The 26,935-nt window shown below is 49.0% G+C and overlaps 1 protein-coding gene across 1 annotated transcript; it reads right to left on the bottom strand.

The window, feature by feature from the left end:
- Positions 1 to 1,846: 1,846 nt before the first annotated feature.
- OXNAD1 (oxidoreductase NAD binding domain containing 1) lies at positions 1,847 to 26,844 on the bottom strand. Its single transcript, XM_040963325.1, has 8 exons — positions 26,572 to 26,844; positions 23,025 to 23,161; positions 22,701 to 22,764; positions 15,728 to 15,834; positions 9,934 to 10,075; positions 3,774 to 4,016; positions 2,945 to 3,053; positions 1,847 to 2,288 (listed from the first exon to the last, which is right to left on the bottom strand). The coding sequence occupies exons 2-8, from the start codon at positions 23,135 to 23,137 to the stop codon at positions 2,134 to 2,136; spliced, it is 933 nt and encodes a 310-aa protein (XP_040819259.1). The 5' UTR covers positions 23,138 to 23,161; positions 26,572 to 26,844; the 3' UTR covers positions 1,847 to 2,133.
- Positions 26,845 to 26,935: the final 91 nt, after the last annotated feature.

Below are 26,935 nucleotides of genomic sequence, written 5' to 3'. Positions count from 1 at the left end.
TACATTGGACAGGCCAGGCTGACAAGAGCTGCACCTGCCGGCCCCCGTGGCAGCATGAGGAATGGGGCTGACACGGAGCGCTCGGGGGAGGCCACGGGAGTACGCACATCACTTGGGCGTGCACTCTAGTGAAAAAAAGAAGTCCTGCGCCTGAACCCCAAGACAAGCTACATCTAATTACCAACGTACATGAAGCACGGAAGGGAGAAGCTTGTGTTACATGACACCTTGAGGACTCAGTAAGACAGGTTCAAAATGTGGAAGGTCTTTTGGATGAATAACACGTTTATTCAACAGATAAACCTGGAGAAAGAAATGTGTGTGTGTGTGTGTGTGTGTGTGTGTGTGTGTGTGTGTGTGTGTGTGTGTGTGTGTGTGTGTGTGTGTGTGTGTGTGTGTATGGTGGGAAGTGCCGCTAACAGGACTTGTCAACCCAACACCATGTGTGCACTGGAGGTCACGGGAGATGCAGCATAAAGGGGTCTCAGATGAGACTTGAAGGAGTCACAGCTGTTTGTGTTGAGTGTGACAACAGCACTGTGGTCATGTGGACGTGACGTGTCAGTTTAGAGACACATGTTATGATATCTTGGAGTGCCACAGTACAATTTTTTTGGCTTGGTTGTCATACAACACAAGAAGTTGAGGGCACACAGTAGTCTTGGCAGCCCTCGCGGATGGGTGGGGATGCCCGCGTGTCCCTTTCACTATGGGCAGGTGTCTAAACATCTCATGATGTATTTTTTTTCTTTGTGAGTACTACTCTCTAAAACCTGGGTCCCGGGGAACACCCTTCTCGGGGGGCTCCACGTCCACCTGTAGATGTCCTATTGGAGATGAAGTGCTCCCCGCCTTCAAGAAGGCACCTTTCATGGGAAAGTCTGTGGGGAAGGCCAGGTGCTTGCTCCATTTTCTGGTGAGCTCTACCACTCAAAACTTGACAAAGACTCATCTATCACTGCACGCTAGTCCCTGGAGGAGTACACCCACGGCAGGGTCTCAGCTAACGAGAGGTCCACATACTCACAGGGAAAGAGGTCCCTGCTGAGCGGGACCCCACCCCCGGGGACTGCTGGGAGCGGCCCTTGCCCCTTTCCTCCCCGCGTTCCCCAGGTACAGGAAATAAAAGGGAGACTGGAAGCAGTTATCTCATCTACTTTCCCCAATTCCTTGACAACCCCCCAGTTAGTGGTCCACATGGGCATGCATCCTTCCCCTATGTAAACATCATCAAAAATAAAATAACTCTATTACTTAGAAAAACAAAAAACGAGTGGACTGAAGCTAAGCCACCCAGCCTGCTGCAACTCTGACTAGCAGGCCGCCACCCGGCCAGCGGCTCGCCTCCAACCCTGGCAAAGAATGAAATAACAAGCAGAGCAACCAGTTCTACAGTGGAACCAGTTCTACGGTGCCTGATCAAACCTCAGCACCTTGCCCCAGCCGGCCAGCCGGCGCTGAAGGCAGACGCAGTGCGCACAGCACAGCCGCCCGCACCCTTGCCCCACACAGCAGCTGCTCCTTCGGGTAAGGCACACGGCTCACTCAGAACGGGCCTCGCTGCAGAGGCGCCTAGCCCCTGTCAGCATCCGGACATAGGAGATTTGTCAACAGGAAAGCAAGCATTCTGGAGATCAACCTCTAAAAGCAATTTCTGTAACCATTTCCCATTTTGAAGCTTAATTTCAGTGTCCAAATAAATAAGGCTGTGGGACATGGGAAATGAAGGTACTGCATACCTTCCAAATTTACTTCCAACTTACTTTATAAGGTAAAATCGGTAAATCATGTTCTTAAATTACAAGTTTATTGAACATTTATGTGAATTACTGCCATGTAATTCAAAGATACCCTATACCTCATTCACAAAACTCCATTTTTCTCATGATTAAACCCACGTATATACCTTGCAAAAGAAAGTTCTATGCCGACCAGCTCATGATAATATCATGAGAAAATTAATAACAAGAAAACCTGTGCAGTGGCACAGCTGGATCAACGGTCTGTGGCAGGCTTCCCTGCCTCCCCAGGTCTTCTGGGAAGGGCAGACCCAGTCAGTCGCCGAGCACAGCACGGCTCTGCCTGGCCCCACCGGGTCCACGTCTCCCTCCCATCCTGGCCGCTGGCCGTTCCCTACCACCACTTCTCAAAGCAGATGTGTTCTCTAGGAACGTGGCTGTTTTCCAGGAGCTTGGAGAAAGAGTCCGTCATCGGAGGTGGACCACAAATAAAGAATAAAGTCTCCTTGGAAATATGGTCACTTAGCTCTTTTTCCGTTATTCTTCCTTCTACCAAGAAAACAGAACACTGAATTAAGCCAGATGTGCTTGGATGCTGAAATGAGGGACTAACGACAACTCGGCCACAGGAGCTAGCTGCAGGAACTCGAGCTCATTCTGGATCCTTCCGTTCGACGGCTCCTGGGGGCATCTGTGGCCAGACACAGCAGAGTACAAAATCCAGACTTCCTCAACCTGGCCTGGAAGGGGCAGCCGATCTCGGGGCACTATTCAGGGCGGGCCGGCGAGAGGGCTGGCGAACCTCTGGACCCGCGGTGGAGATGCAAAGGGCCTTCTGCAGATAGTGCCACTGTAAGAATCCTCTCAGGCAGGGGAATCATGGGTAATTCCAATGCTCATTAATGGCATCAATGCAGCCACAGCTGGAATATAAATTCTGTATGCAGCCTCCAAGTGATGCTGCGATGGCCACCGAACAATGTACAAAACTCATTTTTCACACGGGCAGTAGGAAATCGGCATACAGTAAGTAAACCCAACTGAAGACCTCATTATTATTATTCCATGATGAACATTTCCCAAATCCCCAGGCAGGCACCTTTCCAGCCGGCAACTGCCAACCATTAAAGCACCTACAATGCATACAGCCGACAGGTGCGCTAAACGACCGCCCAGAGACTGCGAGGTGTCTTTAGGGGACTCACCCGTGGTGTAGGGCTTGAGTTCGGCACTGATTTGTGTAGTCTGCTTTGTAACGTGTAGACTGCATGTAATCTTCCCAGGAAACTCATGGACTACATCGAGGATATTTTTCTGAAATGCCAAACAGCTTTGGTCACACTGCAATCTTGAGAAATCAAAACAGATGTGCACAACTGTGGGCGCTGAGCCTGGACCCTCATTCAGCACAGGTCGGCAGCTCGCACTCTACTCCAACACTGTCTGCAGCAGAGCAGGCCGGAGCACACAGGACAGGGGCTATTCGGCTTTAACTGAAATCTCAATATGCTAATAAGCATATTACTGACTCTCCAGGTGACTTTTTTCCTTCTTCTTAAGCATTGGCAATTAAGTGGCAGTTTCAGGAACCACAGTTGCGCTTTTAACTGTTCTGTTCTTTTGTTCACTCCTGCAGCTGCTGAGCAATGCCAAGAGACAGCCTCCTTCCAGTGTGGTCTCTTCAGCAGATGCAGCAGGGCCTGAGCCCCCTGGGTCTTGCCCACTCCTGAACCCTGGGATCCTTGGGGGGGTTGGTGGGGAGGGAAGGGTAGGCGTACACGTGACTTCTCTGCTTACCCAACCACTGGGCCCCATCTCTCTGGCTGTCATTAAACTGGGAGCCTCTTCCACAGCAGCGTTTTAATTGTCCTGGCTAAAGATGTGTTAGTTAAGCATCACTGAAACATGGGTAAGCTTTGCCAAGTCTTTTGTAAGAATCTCTACAGAGAAAACAGATCCCAGAGCAGGAGTATCTGTGGACAAGGAATGTTGCTACAGTCCAGGTTGAAACACGCACCCGGGGCCTTCGCTTACCTGAAACAGCAGCTCGCTGGTATTCTTTGCGCTGTAGAACAGTCTCACTGCTCCGATCTCATACCCGCTGCCTGTGCTTGCCCGCGCTCGGTGGAGATCTGCCGAGTGCCGCAGGATGGAAAGCAGGGGGTTAATTCCAACTCCTCCTGCAATCAACACGAGGTTCCTGGAGGCGTCGGTGGGCTGAGGGTCAAAGAAGAACTCTCCGCCCACTCTCACTGCCACTTCAGAGTCAAGTGCACACTACAGGAGGGAAGGACAGACTCCTTAGTCCTCTGTAGCAGGGGTCTTCAATCAAACCTCCTCCCTTCGGAAAACTAACAGGTTTAGGACTACGACGACCGCATGCTCCCAGTTTCCCGCTTGGGGCTCTGCCTGACTCAGCCATCACACAGGCCATATGCTGCCCTGCTCGGTTGACTGAACACACAGCCACTGTGGCACTGAGAACAGGGAGGCTGACTTCAGTAACTTTGCCGTTTATGAGTGTCTCAGTTGATGGACTGGGGTGCGGGAAGGGGCGATGTGCGTGGGCAGGGGAGCGCTCTGGAAGCAGTGGCTCTGTTACCGAGTTTGCACCTGCGTTCCGACCAGGGTTGCGAGGTATGGGAAGTGGGGGCTGCCTCCCCATCACCACGAACCACAGCCAGGCCAGGTCCACGGGCATGGGCGTGGAGCAGCACTGCAGGCCTGCTTCTCTCTGCATCAGCAGAAACAGTGGCCAGACCCAAGTTGAAGGCTTCACATGGGGGGGGGGGTGTCACACAGACCTGCCTATTCGCTGAGGTCACCTGCCCCAGAAACATCGTGGAGCGAAATGTGCCGGAGCTGGGCGGGCCGCGCTGCTGGCCGTGGGGGAAGGGGTGGGAACTGAGGGAATCCTGCACACGTGGGGTGGTACTTTATGCTGTCACAATGATATGGAGAAGCCAAGTGGCACGTAGAGGGCAAGCGATGCTGGCAGTCCTGCCCAGGAGTTGGTGCCTACTGTGGCTCCATCTGTGATTGGTTCTGTAACCGGCTATCTCCACTGGTTTGAAATCGGCCATCGTGGCAGCAGCACACAGCCCAGCCAACGGCATGAACAAGGGTGTAATTCTTCAGAGCAGCTTTGCTGCACACCGACAGCTGTGACACAAGGGACCATCCTGTGCGGTGACTTCTGAAGGACCCAGGAGGTTTTCGCGTGCTGGGCTGTCAGATCCTCATTCATCTGTCAATAATCTCAGGGTCCCTTTTGTGGAGGTGGAACTTGATTTGCCCTGTTCAGAATGGGACCCCCATACACACGGACCACCCTCTGCTGTGCTCAGACCTTCGCCAAAGTGGGACCCCACACAGCCCAGGGTCAGCCACTCAGGAAGGCAAAACAGACCCTGCTGGAGGTGAGCCAGGTTAGGAGAGCCAGCTGCCGGCCTCATTCTTGCTCCTAGGCAACAGGTGTGCACCCCCTTCTTCTGTAACAGATGCTGTGACTGTACCACTGCCCTGAGATGCTCCCTTGTATTACAGTTAAGAGAATGTTGGGGCTCGGCACAGTAGCCACGTGGTTAAAGTCCTCGCCTTGCATGTGCTGGGATCCCATGTGGGAGCTGGTTCATGTCCTGGCCACTCCACTTCCCTTCCAGCTCCCTGCTTGTGGCCTGGGAAAGCAGTCAACGATGGCCCATGGCCTTGGGACCCTGCACCCGCATGGAAGACCTGGAAGAAGCTCCTGGCTCCTGACTTCAGATGAGCTCAGCTCTGGCCATTGTGGCCACTTGGGAAATGAATCAGCAGACAGATGTTCTTCCTCTCTGTCTCTCCTCCTCTCTGTATATCTTTCTCTATATCTATTTATATATCTAGGATATTTTTACATGGAAGGTGGTGTCTGGCTTTCCTCTCTAACAGGAATTGGCAGCCGGGAGCACAGGGGCAGGAGGCATGTGGAGCAAGTCCCGCGCAGGCTCCCTGCCCCTGTGCTTCACCATGTTCCATCCTCTCACGTCTTCAAAGCAAACCTAAGGCGCAAGAGGCTTTGCTGAGTTTTCGCGCTGGCCTGCACACACCTCTCCTTACTGCCAACAACCAGAGCGTAAAACAGACTGGAAACCACAGAGATCATTTTCTCAGTGGCCACCTTGGCATGCTTAATAATAACAACAAAGAAGCCTCAGGTTATAGTTTTTAAAAACTAAAGCATTTCCAATCTTAAAATTGGTGGGAAATGTGCCCCAGGGAAAGGTAACTACTCAAGAAGCCTGGCTTTTCCTTAGAGGCCAAACAACCTTTGGTAAATGTATCTTCTTATTTGCTGGCATCTGGAAAGAATCAAAAGCCACGTTTGTCTTTTGTTGATCAATAAAAGCTGCTGGGGTAGCGGGAACACAGATTCAAGGCTCTGCGCAGCGTAACACGTAAGTGAGTAGAAAGACATTATCTTCAATCACATGGCAATGCATCTAACCTGGGTATAGATTTTCTACTTATGAACCAGATGTTCTTCGCACGACTGGAGCTGAGCACACAATGGCTGGCTGGAGCCCTTTACCCTGCCAGGAGCCCGAGCCAAGGCGGACCAAATAGAGGAAGATGTTTATGGCACTTTATCACGAGCGGCGGCAGAGCAGCCTGCGGCCACCCACACATTCACACACATCCATAGTCCACTCCAACGGTGTAATAAGACAAACACCCAGGAGGAACGCAGCCACCTGGAAATGGCTCCAAGGAAGAACCAGCTTCCTGCAGGCTGCTGCTAGCGAGTCCCAAGGACAGGACAGCAGGCTCTCCAATTAGGGCATGCACTCGGCAGTGCCACTCCGAAATCTCCATGAAACCACACAGTGAGCTGTGGACAAGGACCAGGCCAGGCCACCGGCAGGCAGAGGACGCCTGGATGGCTGAGCTGATTTCAACTCTGAGCCAAGCTACCAAGCCACGCCAACGCCTGCTTGATTCCAGCACAGCGGCATATTCCTGAAACCCAGAGAGCGTTCTGAAAGCAGCCACACCTGAGGCTGCAGCAAAGGAGGCTGGGAGGCCTAGAGCAGTGTTAAGATGTGATGGAACACACCGACAATGGCAGTGCCACCGCAAGCCCCTGGGGTGCCCCGAGCAGACACAAATGGACAGGTTAAAGAATGTATTCGACTCTAGAATGTTTAGGGGCTGGAGCTGCAGTGTGGCAGGTCAGTATAACACCTGTGACGCTGGTATCCTGTGAGTGGTGGTTTGGATTCTGGCTGCTCCACTTCTGAACTAGCTCCTTGCTAATGGCCTAGGAGGGCAGCAGAAGACGCATGACATGCCTGGGGCCCTACACCCGTGTGGGAGACCCAGAAGAAGCTCCTGGCTCCTGGCTTTGGCCTGCATAACCCTGACTGTTGCAGCCATTTGGGGAATGAATCCAGCAGGTGGAAGACTTCTTGCTTCTTCTTTTCTCTCTCTCCCTCTTTAATTTTCAAATAAAAGTTTTTTAAATTGTCTTTTAAATTCTCTTAGCAAAACCTTTTCCCCTGTGGATATCAGCACATAAGCAGATTTATGTAACCAACATGCAAATGAAGACAGAACAGTTTTGTCATCCCACTCTCTGTACCACCCCTTCATGCACACTTCCTTTCCTAGCCCCACCTGCCAACAGCTGGCAGCCTGGCCATCACTCCATTTTTCCTAGAATCAGATATAAGTGGGATGTTCTATTCTCTAACCCCATGGGACTGCATTCTTTCACTAGACACAAGGCCTGTGAGATGCATCCAAGCTGTTAATCCCTTTTTCTTGCTGACTAGTTCACTGGATGAATGCATCATGATTGTTCATCCACTCACCTGTTGAGGGACATGCGAGTGATTTCCAGTTTTTGATAATCATGAACAGAACTGCAGTAAATCTTTATAGCAGGTGGTTATATGAGCATAGCCGTGTTGCCAGGTTACACAGCAAATGTATGTTTAACTTTACATGCAACTGCAAAATGTTTTCCAGAATGGCTATATGACTTGGCATTCCCACTAGCAAGATAGAAGAGTTCCAGCTGCTTAATTTCAGCCACTCTAATGTACTGATAGTTTCTAATAGTTTTAATTTATATTTCCGTAAGGATTAATGATGCTGCACATCTTCCCACAGAGGACCCAACTTTCTTACAACATTTTTAATTAAATGCTTTTCAGTTCTTTGCCAATCTGAAAAACTTACACTATATTCTTTTTTGAATTCTGGGAATTCTTCATATAATCTGGATATCCAATTGGCACATATTTTATCCCAGCCAATAACTTCTTTATCAATTCTTTTAATAGTATCTTTTGTAGAAGAAAAAAATTATAATCTTCATTGAATCCTACATGTAATATTTTTCTTCTATAGAACTTGCCTTTGGAGTCATGTCTATCAAGTTCCAAATATTTTCTATAGTTTCTTTCAGAATTTTTAGTTTCATAATTTGTCTTAGATTTACAACCTATTCTGAGTTAATATAAAGTATGAAGTTTAGCTCAAAGTTCTTTTCTCCATTTTTTTCCTGGAACACATACAGAGATGTACGATTGTTCCAGCACTAACGGGGGAAAAGGCTCGCCTTTCTTTCTTAAATGTCTGTAGTATCTTTGTAAAACTAAAATGGCCGCATCTGTGTCTACTTCTGAACTCTTTATTTTGTTCCACTGGTAATGTGTCTCCTTACATTCAGTAATATACTATTTATCTCGTGTTGATCTTAATCTTAAATTTGAGTACTTTCAACTTTTATTGCTTTTCAAAATTCTAGTTCCTATTTCTCACATAAATTTTAAAATCAGCTTGTCTATATCTACTTAAAAAAACCTGTTGAGATGTTAATGAGTGCTATGATCAATCTTCACTCTATAAATTATAAACAGATTCTTTCACTCTGCTGAGCCCTCCACACCATGAAGACGGTGTGTCTCTAGGTTGGTTCATGTCTGCTTTGGTTTCTCCATGAGCTTGACATGAACCATGATTTGCACGAGGCCTGGCTCTGGGGGGTGGGCCAAGGGTGTCCTGGGCTGCAGTGTTTGTACTACACTGCTCTGGGCCTGTTGTCGCAGGCCTCTCTCACGTGCGTCTTTACTGGTACTCATGAGATCCACTGTCAGCCTTTACTCTCTAGCTATCCCCATGTGGCTCCTACACAAACACAACAGTTCTCTACAACCTGGGAAAATGTGCTGGGGAACAGGCACTTAGCCTAGTGGTTAATGACAGCCGCACCTCGTCTAGGAGTTCCTGGCTCCAAGCCCCAGCTCTGGGCGCCAGCAGGCTTTGTAAGGCAGTGGTGAGCACTCATGCGGGAGGCCTGGATGGAGTTGCTCGCTCCTGGTTTTGGCCTGTGACCCAAGTCACTCTTACTGCAGCATCTAGGGAGTGAGCCTGGGGATAGGAACTCTGTCTCCCCCTGTCTCACAGACATGTGATGAAAAGAAAAGTCTGGTTTCTTAAGATTTGTTTACTTGACAGGCCAAGAAAGAGAGGGAGAGAAAACTTCTGTCTGCTTTCCTTCCCAGCTGGGGCTAGGTCAAGGTGAAGCCATGAGCCTGGACCTACATTTGGTCATCCATGTGGGCGGCAGGCACATGAGTGAGGGAAATGGAGCACCCAGGACTCACACTGGTGCTCACACAGGACAGTGGCGACGCAGCTGGTAGTACCTTAACATGCTGTGCCGTAATGCTGGCCGCGTAACTTTTTTAAATACATAAAGAAACATACACACACGTGTGTGGCAGTGGAAGGGCAGTCCAGTGTAATCAGTGACAGTTTCCACTCTGAACCATGACACAATCATCACGTCCTTCCTTGCATTCACGAAGGTTAGGACAAGACAATCTGCCGCATCAATTTGTCAAATACAAAATACACATAGCCAATTAAAAAAAAAACCTTGCTTAAAATGCACAATGGTTTCCTTCTACAGTAATACCCAGTTGAATACCACTTGGAACCCCAGAAGCACTGCCAGATCCTGAAGCCTCTTGGAACCAGGCCTCGTGCATCCAAAAGAGATCCTGCCTCTCAAGCCTTTCTGAAAAGCTCTCTGTGAGCTTGAGTTTGTATTCTAGCCACTTAGGCCGTGGCTTTTATAGCAGATCAGGTAAGCAGCACACAGTCGGTGGGCGGCAGGGCCAGCTCAGGAGCCAGAGCGCTCACTCACCGTCCTGTGGACCCAGAGCGCAGGGGCGTGGTTCGCGTACTTCACTGCCAGCTCGATCGTCCTCTCCTGTTCAAGCAGTCTGGGACTGGAGCATATGGAAAACCCACCAACCACAGAGACCCCGGGGATAAAGAAATCGACCCTAAAAGGAAAAACAAAGAAATGATTACTGTTGAGGCAACTGTAAAAGTAAGATAAACGGAAGATACACATTTTAGCTAGGCTATGAAGAAAAATTAATTACTGAAAATCAAGAGTAAAAGAAGGGACTCCAGTACCAATGCTACAGAGATAAAAGATTATAAAGGAATTCAGTGAATAACTGCTCGTTAAAGCTTAACTTACATGTAATACATGTATTCCCAGAGAGGCACAAACTGCCAACTCTGACTCAAGAAGAGACAGAAAATCTGAAAAGATGCCTAACAAGCCAAGACTGAAGTGATCATTTAAAAAAAATCCCACAAAGAGAAGGTCAGACCTAGTTGACATCAGTGGTAAATTTTACCATGCACTTAAAGAGGAATGAACCCTACTCAATCACAAAGTCCTCCGAAAACAGGAGAGAACACGGCTTCGCAACTCACTCTAGGAGCCACCTTAACAAGCCCGCTCCCCAGCCAGGCAGAAACCAGCAAGCCATATAAAGCACAGACACACAAGATCAGGTTAACATCCGATGGGGCCTCCAGCTGGTCCATGCCACAGCTCCACGTGGCCACCCCCTGGACCACAGGCAGTCCTGTCCAAGGCCGCCTGCTGACACCATGCAACCGACAGCAAAAGAAGAATCCCCTTATGTTGGCTTACAGAAAACCCAGCAGATGAATCTTCCCCCAAGATTTTGGGGTCCTTCTGAGGGTGGAACGTTAAGCTAACTAGACAGACATTAACTTACACATGTGTGCAAGGTATCGAAGACAAAGAGGATATCTGTGCAGACGTAAGCAGGAACAAATGTGGAAGGAAGCTGTCCAAAATAGCAGCAGGTGAGACAGGCCAGGTCAAAGGCAAATACCGCACACTGAGTCTCAACTGTAGAAGCCTAAAAGAAACCAACCAAACTCCCAAGTAGAACCGCGTGTAGAAGGGTTAGGAGACATCTGGACATAAAGGGACTCCAAACAGGTCAAAAAGAGGTACAGTCTAGAATTACACACCGCAGTGAACCACAGTGGATGACTACAGCTGCCCATAAGCAAATCCACATTTTCTGAGGAACTAGAAGAACAGAAGTAGAGAAATGATAAGGAGATGAATGCTAATTACTGCGACTTGATTCGTACATGCTATATAGATGTTGTGAAGTATCAGTGAACAGTTATTATATGTTAATGCAAAACTGTGTACAGTCCTTGCAGGATATAAACAACCCGCAGGTTAGCATTCAGTGTGCATACGTAGAGAAAGGTCCAGAAGACGCAGAGCCAGAGACAGAGCGCATGTGAGTGGCCTTCTCAGGAGGTCGGCCGGGGCTCCTACGGCGCAGGGCTGCCTCCCGGGATGCCAGGAGTCGGACGGAGTGGGCCTGTCGATGACCACACAGCTCCCAAGTGCTGAAAGGCTGCTGAACTGCACCCTTTAAGTGAGTGGATTTACAGGCGAATCACATCTCAATAAACTACTGTTTTAAAAGGGAAAAGCAACAACAAAAGAAACGTCACAAGCCCTGCACTGACACCAGCTGAAGTGGGATTCCAAAGTCGTGACATTTTTCTTCTCACTACAACCCTGCAGGCTGGACTTGGCGAGTTTTAAACCTTCAACAATTCTACGCCACAGGAACACTTCTTTGGGGGGCTGTGATTCTGGGAATGGCGATACATCTTGTCACATGGAAAGGCCAGGACATTTCCTAGAACCTAGAAAGGTCGAACACCCCCCCAAGTCAGGGAACCTGACACCCAACCAGGGTTTCCTGGTGTCAGCCGGAAAGCGCATCTCCCCACGTCTGGCTTCCTAAGTTCAGGCTTTCATGGAAAACAAGATGGTCTTTACCGATTGGATCCATGCCCTTAAACAATCTTCTCCTCTGATATAGGACCTATACTATTCAATCATTTTCTGGATTGGGAAGTACTCCCCCCAAAAGTCCCTGGCCTACATTTACCCACTGTCATTCGGCTCTTTTGTGGGAATACTTTAACCTCCCTCTCATTCCAGGAAAACGTTTAAAACACAAAAGCTTGCAATGACTAGTCCAGTTGCAGGCACACAGGAGGACAGAATCTCCACCATTCAATTTTTAAATAAATCCATCAATGAGCAGCTTTTGCTGCATCTGCTAAACTATGGCGCCCTCTGCTGCTCCAATTGATAAAGACGAGAGCCCTAGAGAGCTACCTTAGGAAAAAGAAACCTCTCTCCTTTAAAAGTTAAAATTCAAATTACATAAAAATTTAATCTGAATCGATTTAAGACAATGTGCACAATAAATATTTGATTATTAAAAGTTTGAGAAGTGGACACTGGACGCAGCAGTTAAAACACAGCTTGGGAAACCCTCACCCCCCTTTGGAGTGCCTGGTTCAAGTCTAGGCCCACTTGGGATACAGCCTCCTGATGGTCGGGAGCACTCTGGTAAGGCAGCAGATGATGGCTCAAGAACGAGCACCCGAAAAACCACTGGGGGACCTGGACTGCGATCTGGGCCCTTGGTTTCAGCCTGGTGCACCCCCAGCTGTTTGGGGTACTTTGGGGGAAGACAATGTCAGTCAGTCAATCTCTCACCTCTCAAATAAAACATGTACATAAACATATTAAAAGTCTTTAAAATCCTGTCCAAGGCAGAATTTTCCTACAAGCACACAACTTTAAAAATAACTTTTGCACAACAAGCATTCCTGGAGTCAGCAGAGTCCACCGGAAACGAGAAGAGGAGCCTGGGAGCGCAGCAAAGCAAGTAGTCACACAGCACGGCCACCTGCCACACCAGGCGACGCCAGTGCACAGTGGGCATGCGCACTGAGGCCGAGCGATGGCACTCTACCACAGAACCCTCCAGCTCTTGGGTCCTCTGTGCTAGTCCTCACAGCCCCTGATAAATCCGCTCTAGTGGGAGGAGAGATCACGGATGGATACAATGGAATCTGCTTAAAGTAACGGAGAGCAGTCAGCTAGACCAAAACAACGACTTCACAGAGGGGATGCTTCGTAACCCAAGTCTTAAAGACAGAGTGCTCCCAGCCTGGTCTGCGCACACTCCGAGGCCCCCGCACCTCCTCAGCAGACCCCGGGAGTCAGAGCTACACAGGCACAGGGTGGGGAGGACAGGGCATGGCCCCCCTCCCGCGAGTATGTGTCAGTACACACCTGTCTCCAATCTCGCCACTCCAGTTTCTTGTTCCTTCGCATCTTCCTTCTCACAATAGGGACCCATGTGGCTTCCTTGCCTTTTTTTTATGATTTATTTTTATTGGAAAGGCAGACAGATTTCCAGAGAGAAGGAGAGACAAAGATCTTCCATCTGCTGGTTCACTCTCAAAATGGCCACAATGGCTGGAGCCAAGCTGATCTAAAGGCAGGAGCCAGGAAGCTTCTCGGGTCTCTGTGAGTATAGGGATCCAAAGACGTAGGTCACCTTCCACAACTTTCCAAGGGAGCTGGACCAGAAGTGCAGCAGCCAGGACACAAACTGGCACCCATGTGGCATAATGGCAAGGTGAGGATTTAGCCATTGAACCAGTGTACCAGGACCCCGACACAGTTTATTACAGGAGAGGAGGGCCGAGCTGCCAGGATGAGTGCCAACAGCTGGCAGAGACAGTGTCACCGTCAGCCAGCCAGTGACAAGTAGCTGCAAGTCTTCCCTCTTTCGCTGAAGCCAGCCAGGTGCATACTAGAACCATCCCTACTGGCACAGGTGATGGGCCGAACCTGACCCTGCCTGCACTGGTGGGTACACACCAGTCAAGACCTAGGGCACCCCAGGTGAGATTTCTTGGGGGACTCTCCAACTGGACCACTGGACTCAACACCTGGCCACAGTGGAAATCACGATATAGGTGGTCAGACCTTGGTGTTGGGAATGGCTTGCCTCAGTTGCTGTTGCCTGTGCAGTGGACAGCATGCCCAGATACATGCAGGGGATGTGACAGCCAGCTCATCAAGGCCAGCAGAGGACATCCAGTAACTCGTCAGAGGATGGAAAGCAGAACAGGCTGGACAACTCCCCTGGCCGAGCTTGGCAGCAAGTATCTGGTCTGTGGCTGCCCTAAGGTGCACTTGTTACCAGCTGACCTTAGAAAGATCTTCATAGCTCTGCTGCAGCAAGGCCAACAGCATCTCAGGACTATCACAACCTCTCAAGTAACACTCTCGGGACACTCTCCCCGACATCGGGGTCTCCAAGGTGTCATCAAATGTCACCCCCATCCCTGGTGCTGATGTAGTTTGACAACAAGGAGTGGCTGCCTGCCCTTCCCCATCTGCAGACACAGAAGAAAAAAAACCAAACAGTCCCACCCACCTTCCTCCATATCTCAACCCTGCCCATCCTAATCAGATGCCCACATGGGTGTGCGTCCCTCTCAACCATGTAAACATTAGGAAACATAAAAATAATAATTAAAAAAACCTGCTTTAATTAAAATACGAGACAAAGGGATGGTGTATGTGTTACCTGGAGATTGCCAGTATACCCCTATCCGTGTGGCCGGGGCTGAGGGCATTTCCCTTATCAGACACCTGCACAGTGCAGGTGGAGGCCACCTGCGGGCACACATGGCGGTGGCCCTGCAGCCAGTGTGCGGGCGCCCCCTCACCAGAGCCCGCGCCCGGGGCCCAGCAGGATCCAGGGCTGCGCAAGGGACACACACGCTGAGAGACAGAGCCGTGCAGCCACACTTCCACTTTCCATGGAGTAACCGCGAAGCCATTTTTGAAGGGTAAATATGTGGCCCGCCCCCTCAGGCAGCCACCCTGCGTTTAATATGTATCACAGAACATGTGCAAAGATTGCAGTAAATTGCTTCACAAACGCAAATTATTGCAATCAGCATCTTGTTTTTTAGTTCTAAATTCAAAGGCAAACTATTAACACAAGGCTGCTAACTCTTGCTATTATCACACTTGCTATTATCACACATCCTCTTTCTAACAAAACCGCATTTCCAGATGGACTGCCAAAATTAGGCAAGCGACTCCTAAGAAACACTGTCAAGATTGACATGCCAGAATTGATCTGGCAATGAATGCTTTGTTTAAATAAAGGACACACACACACACCCCCAAACACACCTTTCCTAGGGAAACGCAAGTTTATGTACTCACGATTCCATTTGAATGGCGACTCAATGGGGCTACCCGGGCCACTGCTGCCCTGCCAGCACCCAGACCTACGAGCTGCTGGCAGGAGCTGGGAGGGAGAGGGAGATCCTGGTGAGAAACAGAGCTTTGAAAGCTGACCCAGGCGAGGTACAAGCAAGCAATGCAGGTGTTTAACCGCCAGGACTGCCAGCCGGGCAGACAGAGCAGGGCACTCCGCCCGCGAGGCTGCTGTTTGCTCGGCGTTGGACATAAAGAGGTCTTGTTTGTAAAGACGCGCATGCCCAGCAACACACCAAGGCGGGTACATTACAGCACTGTCCGAGTGCTCTCTCAGCCACCATTCCCACACCCCCTAAGCACTCCTGTCCGGGTGCCGAGGGCAATCCGCTTCTGCATACGGGACAAGGCTGCCCTGGCACAGATGTGAGCTGGAGGTGCTGGCCTGCTGGGAGGGAAAGCTGCGAAGCCGAGCCCCTTCTCTTGCGGCATCTTCCTGAGCAGACGGCGGGGCAGGCAACGTACTCACCACTGGCCGGCTTTGAAGGAGAACTCCTTATCGGCCACAAGCAAGCGGAGGCTCTTCACGGAGGGCGACTCAGCTGCAATTGCACACACCTTGGCCGGCGACACCACCTAGGGCCGAGAGATGAACTTGGGCTCAGTGGGCAGCCCAAGGCGCCCAGCCACAGCCTCACCTATGAGCATGGTGCTAAGCCAAATGGTTTGTGTGCAACTTCACCTGGTCGACAGGAATAAACATGCCACATCCCCCAGGCACGGGTGTTAGCCTTCATCCTGCAGACAAGCCAACAGAAAGGCCCAACTGACTTCTTCAATAACACCTCCCTAGGGGCAGCTGACCCAGGATTCCAACCCAGGGGGCCTTGCCCTAACTCAGGGGGGTGCCCTGGCAAACTCTCTGATGCGCAGAATGAACTCCACCAGACCTATCCCTGCTACACTCTCTCCTCGAGCACGGATGATGCTGGGGACCGGGGACACAGACATGAAGGCTGGCCCGCACTCCCAGAGCCCTCAAAAAGCAGCTTTACCCGCTCACCTGGACCCCAATTCTGGACCATGTTGGCCTCCACAGCATCAAACCTGTTCTCATAGCCATACAAACACGTGCAGACTTCCTGGCACTCGCGCTAACACAGTCCAACTCTGAATCTACTGCAAGTCTTTTTCCTTCTCTAGTCCCTCTCCACCTTCCCAGTTCTTCTCACTGGTCCCGCTCGCTTGGCGTCCTCCTTGTGTTTCTCAAAACACACAATGGACAACGTACTTCTAATGTTCCAACCTAGGGAGTTATTCCTTAGCTCCAATGGCCACTCAATTACAACAGAGAGAGAGAGGCCAGTGCTATGCTGCCAAGGAAAAAAGGTATCCTTTCTATTAAATCACATTTTCATCTCGTGTCTTTGATCAAAGAACTTTCCAGATACACTTTGTCTACGGGTATTAATGCTATCTATCCTAATAATCCGGATAAAACTACCAGAACTGGAACACGAAAATACCTCTCACGATTCATGACTTTCAAAGACATGGCTCCCTCTTATTACTTTATTTTGCTTAACCCAATACAAGATTCTTAGTCATACGAATTAAAAACATGAACAGAAACTGTTTGAAGGCCCCATATTTATTTTACTTGGACGCTAGTTGTGTCATTAAGGATCTGTAGTTGTGCCTTTTGTTTTATGGAATTCTTTTTCTACTTTCACTGAGTAAATAAAATATGCCAAGAAATTATACGTTTTAACATGTGTACTTGCTCCTATTCTTACTGGATCAAAAAATTCTGCAACTAAAACCTCAACTAGCTACTTCCTAAGTTAAAGCACATGGCAGGAAACAAAGTTTCCCATGAAATAACATTTAGATTCTTCTACCTTTCAATAAAAAAAAAAAGCAATACACTTGCCAGCTTGTACTCTAAGACACACTCTGAGTGCTTTGTCAGAGTCAGCTCTAAAAGGAAATTCCATCATATTTATTTAAAAGGCCAGTTCTACGTAGGATATTCTTATGTTACTGCTGACATCAACGTCTGGACAGGAAAGAGGTCTTTCTTTGGACGGCCTTCCCTGTTCACTTCCATGTATTTGTTTTCTGGTTCAAAAATTGAGGCCAAGTTGGGATGAGAAGACTACCCCAACCCAACACAGCAGTCAGGGCTTCCAGAAGTTCAGAACTGAAGGAACCCGCAGTCATGATCAAGCCCTGCCTGCTACTTGACACTTAAGAACCCCGACAACTCAGGGACATCACTCAGATGGTAAGCAGAAACCAAACAGGCCTGTGGGGGATCGAGAGACGTGCTGACGAAGGAAAGGCTGTAAGCTTCTGTCGACCTCACTGTTTTACATTATATGCTGGCAGAGCTGGTGGCCTCACTGAACCAGCTCCCCTCTACCCTCTCCAGGGGTCACTCGACCATCTATGCTGGCTCTGGAATCAGCCGCTGCACACCCCTGTCTGTGAGAAACATCGACTTCCTTGGAGGTTGTCGTCCAGTCTATAGCAGCAGTCGCAGCAGCAAACACCTGCTGATGGTGCCGGCCGCATGCCAGGCCCCTCCATCCATCCGCTCCTCACAATGACCCCAGAAGCTAGAGCCTGCCGCCCTCACTTCACGTGTGAGAATATGAGCTAGTGAGAGGCAAGGCTGAAATCTGAATCCGGGAACCCGTGCTTGCCTGCTTTTCTTTTCTGTTCTTGTTCTTCTTCTTTAAGATTTATTTATTTATTTGGAAAGGCAGATATACAGAGAGGAGGAGCGACAGAGAGGAAGATCTTTCGTCCGTTGATTCACTCCCCAAGTGAACGCAATGGCCCAAGCTGAGCCGATCCAAAGCCAGGACCTTTCTCCAGGTCTCCCACATGGGTGCAGGGTTCCAAGGCTTTGGGCCAACCTTGACTGCTTTCCCAAGCCACAAGCAGGGAGCTGGATGGGAAGTGGAGCTGCCAGGATTAGAACCAGCACCCATATGGGATCCCTGCATGTTCAAGGTGAGTAGTACTTCAGCTGCTAGGCTACCGCACCGGTTCATTGCCTGCTTTTCAAAACAACAAACAAAATAACCCTCTCCTTTAATCCATTCCTTGGCTCCTCATCACATCACACAGCTAGACGGCTTCTGCGGGTCCTGCCTGCATTTCCTCAGGCTCCTGTTCTCTCTGCAGCACATTCTGTCCAGTTTTCAAGTTCATCAGTGCTGGCCACTCCCCTCGATTGGTGCCCACAGAGCCTCCACTGGTGCCCACCTCTCAGCTGACTCAACAGCTGCCATGAGTTAACACAAGTGGAAGGCTTGCTAAAGCTTTGTGTCATCTCATCTCATCTGTATTTCCTCCACTTCCCTTCTATCTTATCCTATTCTAAAACTTAGCTCTTGATGGCCACTCCTCCAAACTCCCTCTCCAGTTTGAGTAACTGCATGCTATGATCATCACAGCCTTTAGTGAATCCATTTTCTCAAGTCCCAGGCCCTGGAAGTCACCTTGGTCTCCTCCCCTTTCACTAATGACCTCGCGTCTAACTCTGTATCACAATCTAGGAACCCAGGCCCACCTCCTGCCCTCCTTTTTCCTTGGTGGGAAAAAGGACTGCTTTATTTACTGAACTGTGAAAAGCACTGACACCACATTTTAGACACTACCCCTTCCGTTCTGGGTGGAGTTCATGCTGGAATGCTGGTAGTACAGCCAACGTTCTCATTTTCTATCTGTACAGAGCTGACTTGCAAGCTCACCTCATCTCTTCAGCTGGCTGCCAGCCTCACTGCTACTTCATCAAATGACTCAACCAACAAATACAGGAAACCAGCAAGGGTGAAGGGCATTGCCTGATTACTCAGTGAGGCCTGTGTTGAGTGCCTGTGGTGTATCAGCACTCTGATAGATACCAGAACTGCCAAGCGGCTCCTTTCAAGGAGCCTGCTGATTTTTGCAACTTTCAACTTATAGCAACTGCAGGGGATGCAAGCTAACTGTGCCAGCCTGAAAGTCTCTCCCAGAAGCTGTGGCCGAGCTCTGCATGCCGTTACAGCTCCAGAGGGCTGCAAACAATAAGCTTAAGACACACTTCTCTCCAGCCAAGCAACCCATCCCACCCAAACCCAAGCCCCAGCAAAGCACAAACAGATGAAGAACATGTGACAATCAGGACTGGGAACAGTGTTTGTTATTCTACATTTATTAGAAAGGAAAAAAGAGAGACATATGTATAGAGACGGACAGAGCTTTCCCACTCACTGGTTCACTACCCCAAATGCTCTTAAGAGCTGGACACTGGCCAGGCTGAAGCCAGGACCCAGCATTTAGTCCATGATTGCCACGTGGGTGAAAGACACAAATCCTCGAGCCATCACTGATGCCTCCCAGGTTGAGCCTTCGCAGGAAGCTGGTCCGCAAGTGCAGGAGCTGGCACCAGAGGCAGACACTGAACTAGGATGCAGTGTCCTAACTGCTCCACTGCAGACTATAAACTAACCACTGCACCACCAGTAACTCCAACCCGAGAAACAAGCCATACAACTAAACTGTCTGCCCAAACTGGGTGTCACATTTGTGGCAGCAGAAAAGAAAACAGGTCTGATTATCAAAACTCTGGGTCCAGGACTGACTCCTTCACTTGCCTGAACAGTTCTGTAAAGGTAGACCCAGAACCTGTCCGGGTGCCTAGCAAATTTCCAAATGAATAGAACACACCAGAAACAACATTTGAAAAAGCAAGCCACTGCCTCATACTGCTATCAGATTGATGAACTGAATATGACTTGCTTAGTGGGTCAACCCTCTACAGAGGCCAAGCGCAGAGTGACCCCTCGAGTAAAATAAGGACCTGACTAAACAGTCCTCACTGCACAATGATAGCTCTGCTCTTATCTCCTTGACATTTTGAAGGTTCCCACACTGCTTACTCTTTGACCCTTAGGAAACAAATGCGAACTGGAACAGAAACAGCCAAATGTCATTCAATTCAAAGTTCAGCTTCCTGCAATAATCTAACCTTAGCCTGGTGACATTTACCGTTCCAAGTAAGGACATTAACATCATAAAACGGTCATTCGGTACATTTTGCAGCAGGGACACAATGCCCAACACTGGAAGGACATTTCTGAGTGAAGGAATATTTCCTTCTTGATCCACTTCAGGACTAGCGGCAGGGTCTCCCTGGGAGACCTCCCCTGCTGGTTTCCTCCTTAGTAACAAACAGGTAGATAACTTCCTATGCTCAGGCTAGTTCGAGGGTGTGAAGTGCAGAGCAGATGATGGGAAGCGCTTTGCAAATGCACTGCTATATAATCAAAGGCAGAAGTGGAAGACAAGTCCAGGAGAGGCAACTCCTTACGGTCCAACTTAGGGTTCACTTCAAGAAGCCCAAGTTCTACCCCTTGCTCTATGCTAGGAGTAACCTCTAAAGAGACTGGCTGAGCCCCATACACTCTTGAAATGATGGGTCATACTGCTCTCTCCAATTTCTCCCAGCTCCTCCCAGTTTTCAGTTTGTCTGAGAAAAGAGTAGAAATGAGAAACTTAGGAAAAAGAGTTATGATGGGACAACCCTTTTAAGGCGTTCCCTTGATTGGGTTTGAACTATGTATTCACTATTACTAAACAGTAAAATTCCCAACCTCTCAGTTACACTTTTGAAGAGTTCACATCAACTTTTTTGTGTGTATAATTTCACCTAAACTTGGCTCAGAATAACCCCACGACATCCTGACAATTTATCCTGTGAAGTTCTGAAGCAAGCAGCAGGCACTGGGCACAGTAATTCAGATACTGTGTTGTGGCAGAGCACCTGCCCCAAGCCCCGGCTTCTACACATCCATCCCAGCTTTCCATCAAGGAGCCTCATGAGAGACGGGGATGCCAAGTACCAGGGACCTTGCCACCAAGCTGGGAAACTCTGACTGAGTTTTAGACTCCTGGCTTTGGCCGGGCCCACCCGTGGCTAAAGTGGGAATTTGACATAGTAAATCAACAGATGGAAGATCTTTTATGGTTGCTCTACCTTTCCAATAAAATAAAATGTAATAAAAAATTATATACTTTGTATAAACTGTCCAATGGCAGGACCTGGTGCAATGACTCAATTGGCTAAATCCTTGTAAGTGCTGAAAATCCCATATGGTCACCAGTTTGTGCTCCAGCTGCTCCACTTCCCATCCACCTTTCCAACAAAAATAAATCTTTTTAAAATTTTTATTGGAAAGTCAGATTTACAGAGAGGAGGAGAGAAAGAAAGATCTTCCATTTGCTAGTTCACTCTCCTGCTGGCCACAATGGCCCAAGCTGAGCCAATCTGAAACCAGGAGCCAGGAGCTTTCTCCAGGTCTCCAACGTGCATGCAGGGTCCCAAGGCTTTGGGCCATCCTCTACTACTTTCCCAGGCCATAAGCAGGGAGCTGGAAGGAAACTGCCCATATGGGATCCTGGCACTTGCATGGCAGGGACTTTAGCCACTAGCCTCACCCCCCAAATAAATGAATCTTGAAAAAAAAAATGTGCAATGGCTGTTGTAAATAAACTCCAACTGGATGTTTTGATAAACAGTTTGCCTGGAACATGCCACACTGTATTGTCTACTCATTATCTACGGCTGAGTCACGCTACAAGGGCAGAGCCTGGTAGATGGAACAAAGTCAGCAGGGTTCATAAAGCCTAAAACTCATTTCAAAAAAATGAAAAACCCCTGAAACAGAATAACGCAAACCTATTTAACAAGCTACTTTCACTTCACATCCAGGAATGGTTCCATTAAAAAAATAAAAAAAAAAAAAGAAAAGATAGCAAACAAGTCTGACCATTACAAAATCAGCATGTTTGTGGGTTGAACAAGCAGAAAAAAAAAAAAAATTCAGATTTATCATCAGTGGAAAAGTGTATTTTCCCACATGCCCATAAATCTACTCTGAACACATCTGTGGACCGTAATACTAAGCTACACATATTTAGGCACAAAAGAAACAATCAAAAAGAGAAAACTAAGAATCCAACTCATGGTCTTAAATGAAACCAGGGTTCTTTGTGGAGGTGAAGGTGAGCCCCTTCATTTCCGGCCCTTGCCGCCCGTCAGGTGGCACATGAGCCTGCCTGAGTCTGACCACGCTGGGGGAGACCGTGCACGCAAAGCCAGCCTCCTTTCCCGGGTCGGCGTCTCCCCTCGCAGTGAGAACACACACTTGCGGACTCGTGCTGGCAGGCTGGGGAAGGTAAGCTTCTGGAAGCAGTCCATCTCCGACCACAGCCCTGCACGGCAGTCCTGTGCGGACGGGGCGACAGCTGCATCCCCTTACCCCGACTGGAAAGGGAGGACCCTGGGTCCTTCTCTGTCACCGTTTCATATCAGTTAGCCCATGTCCCTGAGTGGAGAACTTCTCAATGAATCACATCCCCTGACTGCCCAACTGCCCGAGCCAGCCACCAGTCAGGACTGGGTGCACCTGTCAGCCAGAGAAGCCATCGCCCCTGCAGACACAGACCTCCCGGCGGACGGCACTCGCTGTTCTCGCCAAGTGATCCATCTTCCTGTTGGATCTCCTTAAGCTTTAACAAGAAAAAAAGAAACAAACAGGTTATAATCCACTACCCTCAGAAAAGCACTGAGCTCAGTCTGTCCCGCAACATCATAACCCAATGTCCCACAGCCCACAACAAGATCAGCGCAAGTGTGTACACATCTAACAATAATTTGTGATCTGCTGACAGCGTGTACATTTTAGCCACGTGGTTGTCTCTTTCAGGACTTCCATAGGCTTTCCACAGCTGGCAGCAGGTGAGGCCTCCTGGGATGCTCGAGGACTCACCTGCTCAGGGCGAGGCAGCGCACGGTACTGGCTGGCAGAACCGAAGGCGCGGCCTGGATGCAGAGGGCTCGGATGGCACGTCTTCCACGTGTCAGGACAGCAGCACACACCATGGCGCCTCCCAGGCAAGCAGCAGGCTGAAATCCAAGATGGTTTTAAGAGAAGATCAGACTACATTAAAGGCCAGTGAAGAAGAATTCACACTTCTGTTGTGCTGTTAGGAGCTTTGCCAGCCAAGCAAGCAAGGGCCGGGACTGCCATTCCTCACCCCGACAAACCATCTTCCCTGTTTAGAGTAGACTCTGTGAGCCTCCACAGCACACAGGTATGTGACCATTGCTACTGTCAAAACCGGTCCTGAGCGCCCGATGCAATAGCCTACCGACTGAAGTACTTACCTTGAACACACTGCGATCCCATACGGGCACCAGTTCTAACTCTGGCAGCCCTGCTTCCCATCCAGCTCCCTGCTTGTGGCCTGGGAAAGCAGTCGAGGACAGCCCAAAGCCTTGGGACCCTGCACCCCCTACCCCCGCGTGGGAGACCGAGAAGACGCTCTGGGCTCCTGGCTTTAGATTGGCTTAGCTCTGGCTGTTGTGGCCGCTTGGGGAGTGAACCATCAGAGGAACACACCTTCCTCTCTGTCGGTCCACCTTCCCAATGAAAATAAAATCTTAAAAAAAAAAAAAAACAAACAAAAAAACCCAACAGGTGTCACGCCTCTGTAAATCCCCTCCCCCCCAAACTCAGCTGCTATTTAGTTAAATATGGAAATACTGGGCCTGGCACTGGCACAGTGGGTCAGGCTGCCCTCTGTGACACTGCTGGCATCTCATATGGGTACCAGTTCAAGTGCAGGAAGTTCCACTTGCTATCCAGCTCCCTGATGCACTTGGGAAAGCAGGGGGAGACGGCTCAGGTACCCGGGCTCCTGCAGTCGTGCGGGAGACCCAGCCGGAGTCCCAGGTCGCTGGAGGCAGCCACTGAGGCCGCGTGGGAAGTGAACGAGCAGATGGAAGATCTCTCCTCCTCTCACTCTGATATTCAAACAAATAAATCTTGTGAAAACACTGTTCTGTTCGATATTTTGGGCAATGATTGCTAAAAAAATCTTCCTCACTGTAGGACATGTTGTTTAGTGAACATGGTGTCTGAATAATCTACTTCTCAAATGAAATGAAAAACAAAGGAATTTTAAGCTTTAAAAGCTGTTCTTAGAATTCTAAAAAAAAATCTTTGACAGTAATCATGACCAGGAGTGCCACCTACTGGTAAACAGAGGGCATTAAAAAAACTTTCCAGCGCCTTCCAGGGCTTTTCACTAGTCCTTTAAATGTAGAGTACTTAAAAAACAAAACAAAATGGAAAACCACTCACTTTTAAAATATTCCCAGTGTTTTCATGTATCCATTCTAAACATTTAATCACAGCAGATCAACACATGTTTTATTTTTAAAAGATGTATTCATTTATTTGAAAGACAAAGACATATACAGAGAGGAGAGATCTTCCATCCACGTGCTCACTCTACAAATGGTTGCAGTGTCAGGAGCTGGGCTGATCTGAAGCCAGGAGCCAGGAGCTTCTTCCAAGTCTGCCATGTGGGTGCAGTGTCCCAAGGTTTTGAGCCGCCCTTCACTTCCTTCCCAGGCTACATGCAGGAAACTGGATGAGAAGTGGAACAGCTGGGACACAAACTGGTGTCTGTATGGGATCCTGGCACTTGCAAGCTGAGGATTTAGCCATTGAGCCATCATGCCAGGCCTACCTATGCTTGGTTAATCCAGCTCTGCCCACAACCCCATTTCATCATACACAGCATTGTGGTTCACTAAGAGCCAGGATTCCGGGACCAGATAGATGGGAGCTTGCATCACAGCTTTCCGCAACTTAACAGCTCTGCCTCGGCACTTCCTTAGTTCCCAGACCTCAAGTTTCCCATGTTAAAGAAGGCACCAATTTCCACACTATTTTAATGACATAACACACGTAAAGGAGAGGCTCAGGGCTCAGCACAGAGTGCCAATCACCATTAATAAGCCATTCATTAGTTTTTTGCTATTTTATTTTAGGTAATACAAGGCACTTGTCAAAGTTTGTGGAAATGTAATTTATTAAAAGTTAAGTTTATTGTGCCGCAAAAAAAATTGAAATCATAAATATGAGTACATAAATAAAAGTTGGAAAGTTATACAGAGAATTCACCTTAGGAGCCCTGTAACTTTTAGCACTCAGAGTCTTTAGTAAATTTGTTATATCAGATCTAAACTACTTTTTAAAAATGGTTTGTTTAGGGCTTGGCGTGGTAGCCTAGTGGCTGAAGTCCTCACCTTGCACACACTGGGATCCCATATAGGAACCGCTTTGGTCCCAGCTGCTCCACTTCCCATCCAGCTACCTGCTTGTGGCCTGGGAAAGCAGTCGAGGATGGGCCACACCCGAGGGACCCTGTACCTGTGTGGGAGACCAGGAAGAGGCTCTGGGCTCCTGGCTTCTGATCAGCTCAGCTCCAGCTGTTGCGGCCATTAGGGGAGTGAACCAGTGGATGGAAGATTTTCCTCTCCATCTCTCCTTCACTCTATGACTCTGCCTTTCCAATAAAAATAAATAAATCTTAAAAAAAAAAGAGAGAGAGCGAGAGCTCTTTCCCTCTCAGTCTCTCCGTCTCACTGATTTTCAAGTAAAATAAATAAATCTTCTTTTTAAAAAGGGACGGTTGGTCCCAAGTAGAGCTTCAGCTCAGTGTACGCAGACCTAGTAAACTTACACAAGCATTTCTGAGTATGTGTAAGCATGGGGTGACTGCACATATGTTACAGAATATGTGTATGTGTGTACATGCAAATACATAAAAATGATGTGCGATTGCTGAGCCAAATAAAACTCATAACTGCCATGGCAGAGAACACAAGGTTCGAAAGGGGCAGGTGAGCCAGCTCCAATGCAACCGCCCTTTTTTCAGGTGGTAGATGAAAGGCGGGCCAAGTAACGTAAATACGCCGCTTCCAAGGCTCATTCACAACCAGGTCAGATCCAGAGAGCAGATCTTCGTTTCTTAATCGTGCCATTTTCACAACCTCACTCTGTTTCCCTTGAAATATGGAAGAGTGATGGTCCCACTCCCCACAGCAGCCGGCTGCACGCCAACAGGCAACCAGCACTGTTTTCAGGGCAAGCCACCTTTTATTTGTATTTCGCTTCAAGATACACAGAGAATCTGCCCAGGAGTATCACTCCTTTTACAAAGAAGAGTAAGTGAAGTAATCTATTCCCAGGCTTTGGAGAGAGCCAGGCTCTTGGTTATTCCCTGAGAGTGTAAACCTGTTACTGCAGCCTGCAGATCAGTAATGAAATGACATCTGATCCCCCTAGAGCTAACGGCAGAAAGACGCCTAACAAGCGCCCCAGATCGAAGGCTAGCATTATGTCTCGGTGTGGTGCATTCTGTTCTACGGCAGGACAGCGGATTGCAACTCAGTCCTTTCACACAACACCGACCGTGCTCGGGAATCTAAAGATCTCGCGGTGGGAAAGAGCCGGGATGTACCTGCAGCCAGGAGCTAGTCAAGTTGGATCACGTGGCGAAGAGAAACTTCACGGCAACCATCCGACCCCCAGAAGGGACTTGGCGACTCAGGTCAGATTCTCAGACCTGTTCCTGGGTGCTCCCACCGCGGCAGAAGCCCCAGCAAATGGGCACAATTCTCACGCCCGAGGATGTCGCCTGCCGCCCGCTCCCCGACGACGTCTAAGGGCCCCGTAGGCCACGAGTAGCCACGGCCAGCAAGCACGGGGGACAACAGTCCCAGCCTCGAGACACGCGCCGACTAGGCGCGCCCCGCCGTGACGTAGCAGCCGCTCCAGGGAGCCCTGGCGAGCTATTGGTCATAGCATTCCAGTGGGCGGAGCGA

This window comes from Ochotona curzoniae, unplaced genomic scaffold (genome assembly GCF_017591425.1).
Source record: "Ochotona curzoniae isolate NIBS_2020 unplaced genomic scaffold, NIBS_Ocur_1.0 contig_1302, whole genome shotgun sequence".
In the NCBI taxonomy this organism is placed as follows: domain Eukaryota; kingdom Metazoa; phylum Chordata; class Mammalia; order Lagomorpha; family Ochotonidae; genus Ochotona; species Ochotona curzoniae.
The sequence above is the reverse complement of the archived record's forward strand: the minus strand, read 5'-3'. Positions and strand labels throughout refer to the sequence as shown.

Bases quoted from the DNA above. Each gene is read 5' to 3' on its own strand.
- OXNAD1 (XM_040963325.1), bottom strand. From the start codon at position 23,137: ATGGTGTGTGCTGCTGTCCTGACACGTGGAAGACGTGCCATCCGAGCC. The intron at 22,765-23,024 runs GTGAGTCCTCGA...TTCTTGTTAAAG, and splicing joins CGCTGCCTCGCCCTGAGCAG to CTTAAGGAGATCCAACAGGA. The intron at 2,289-2,944 runs GTGAGTCCCCTA...TTTTCTTGGTAG, and splicing joins ACTCAAGCCCTACACCACGG to AAGGAAGAATAACGGAAAAA.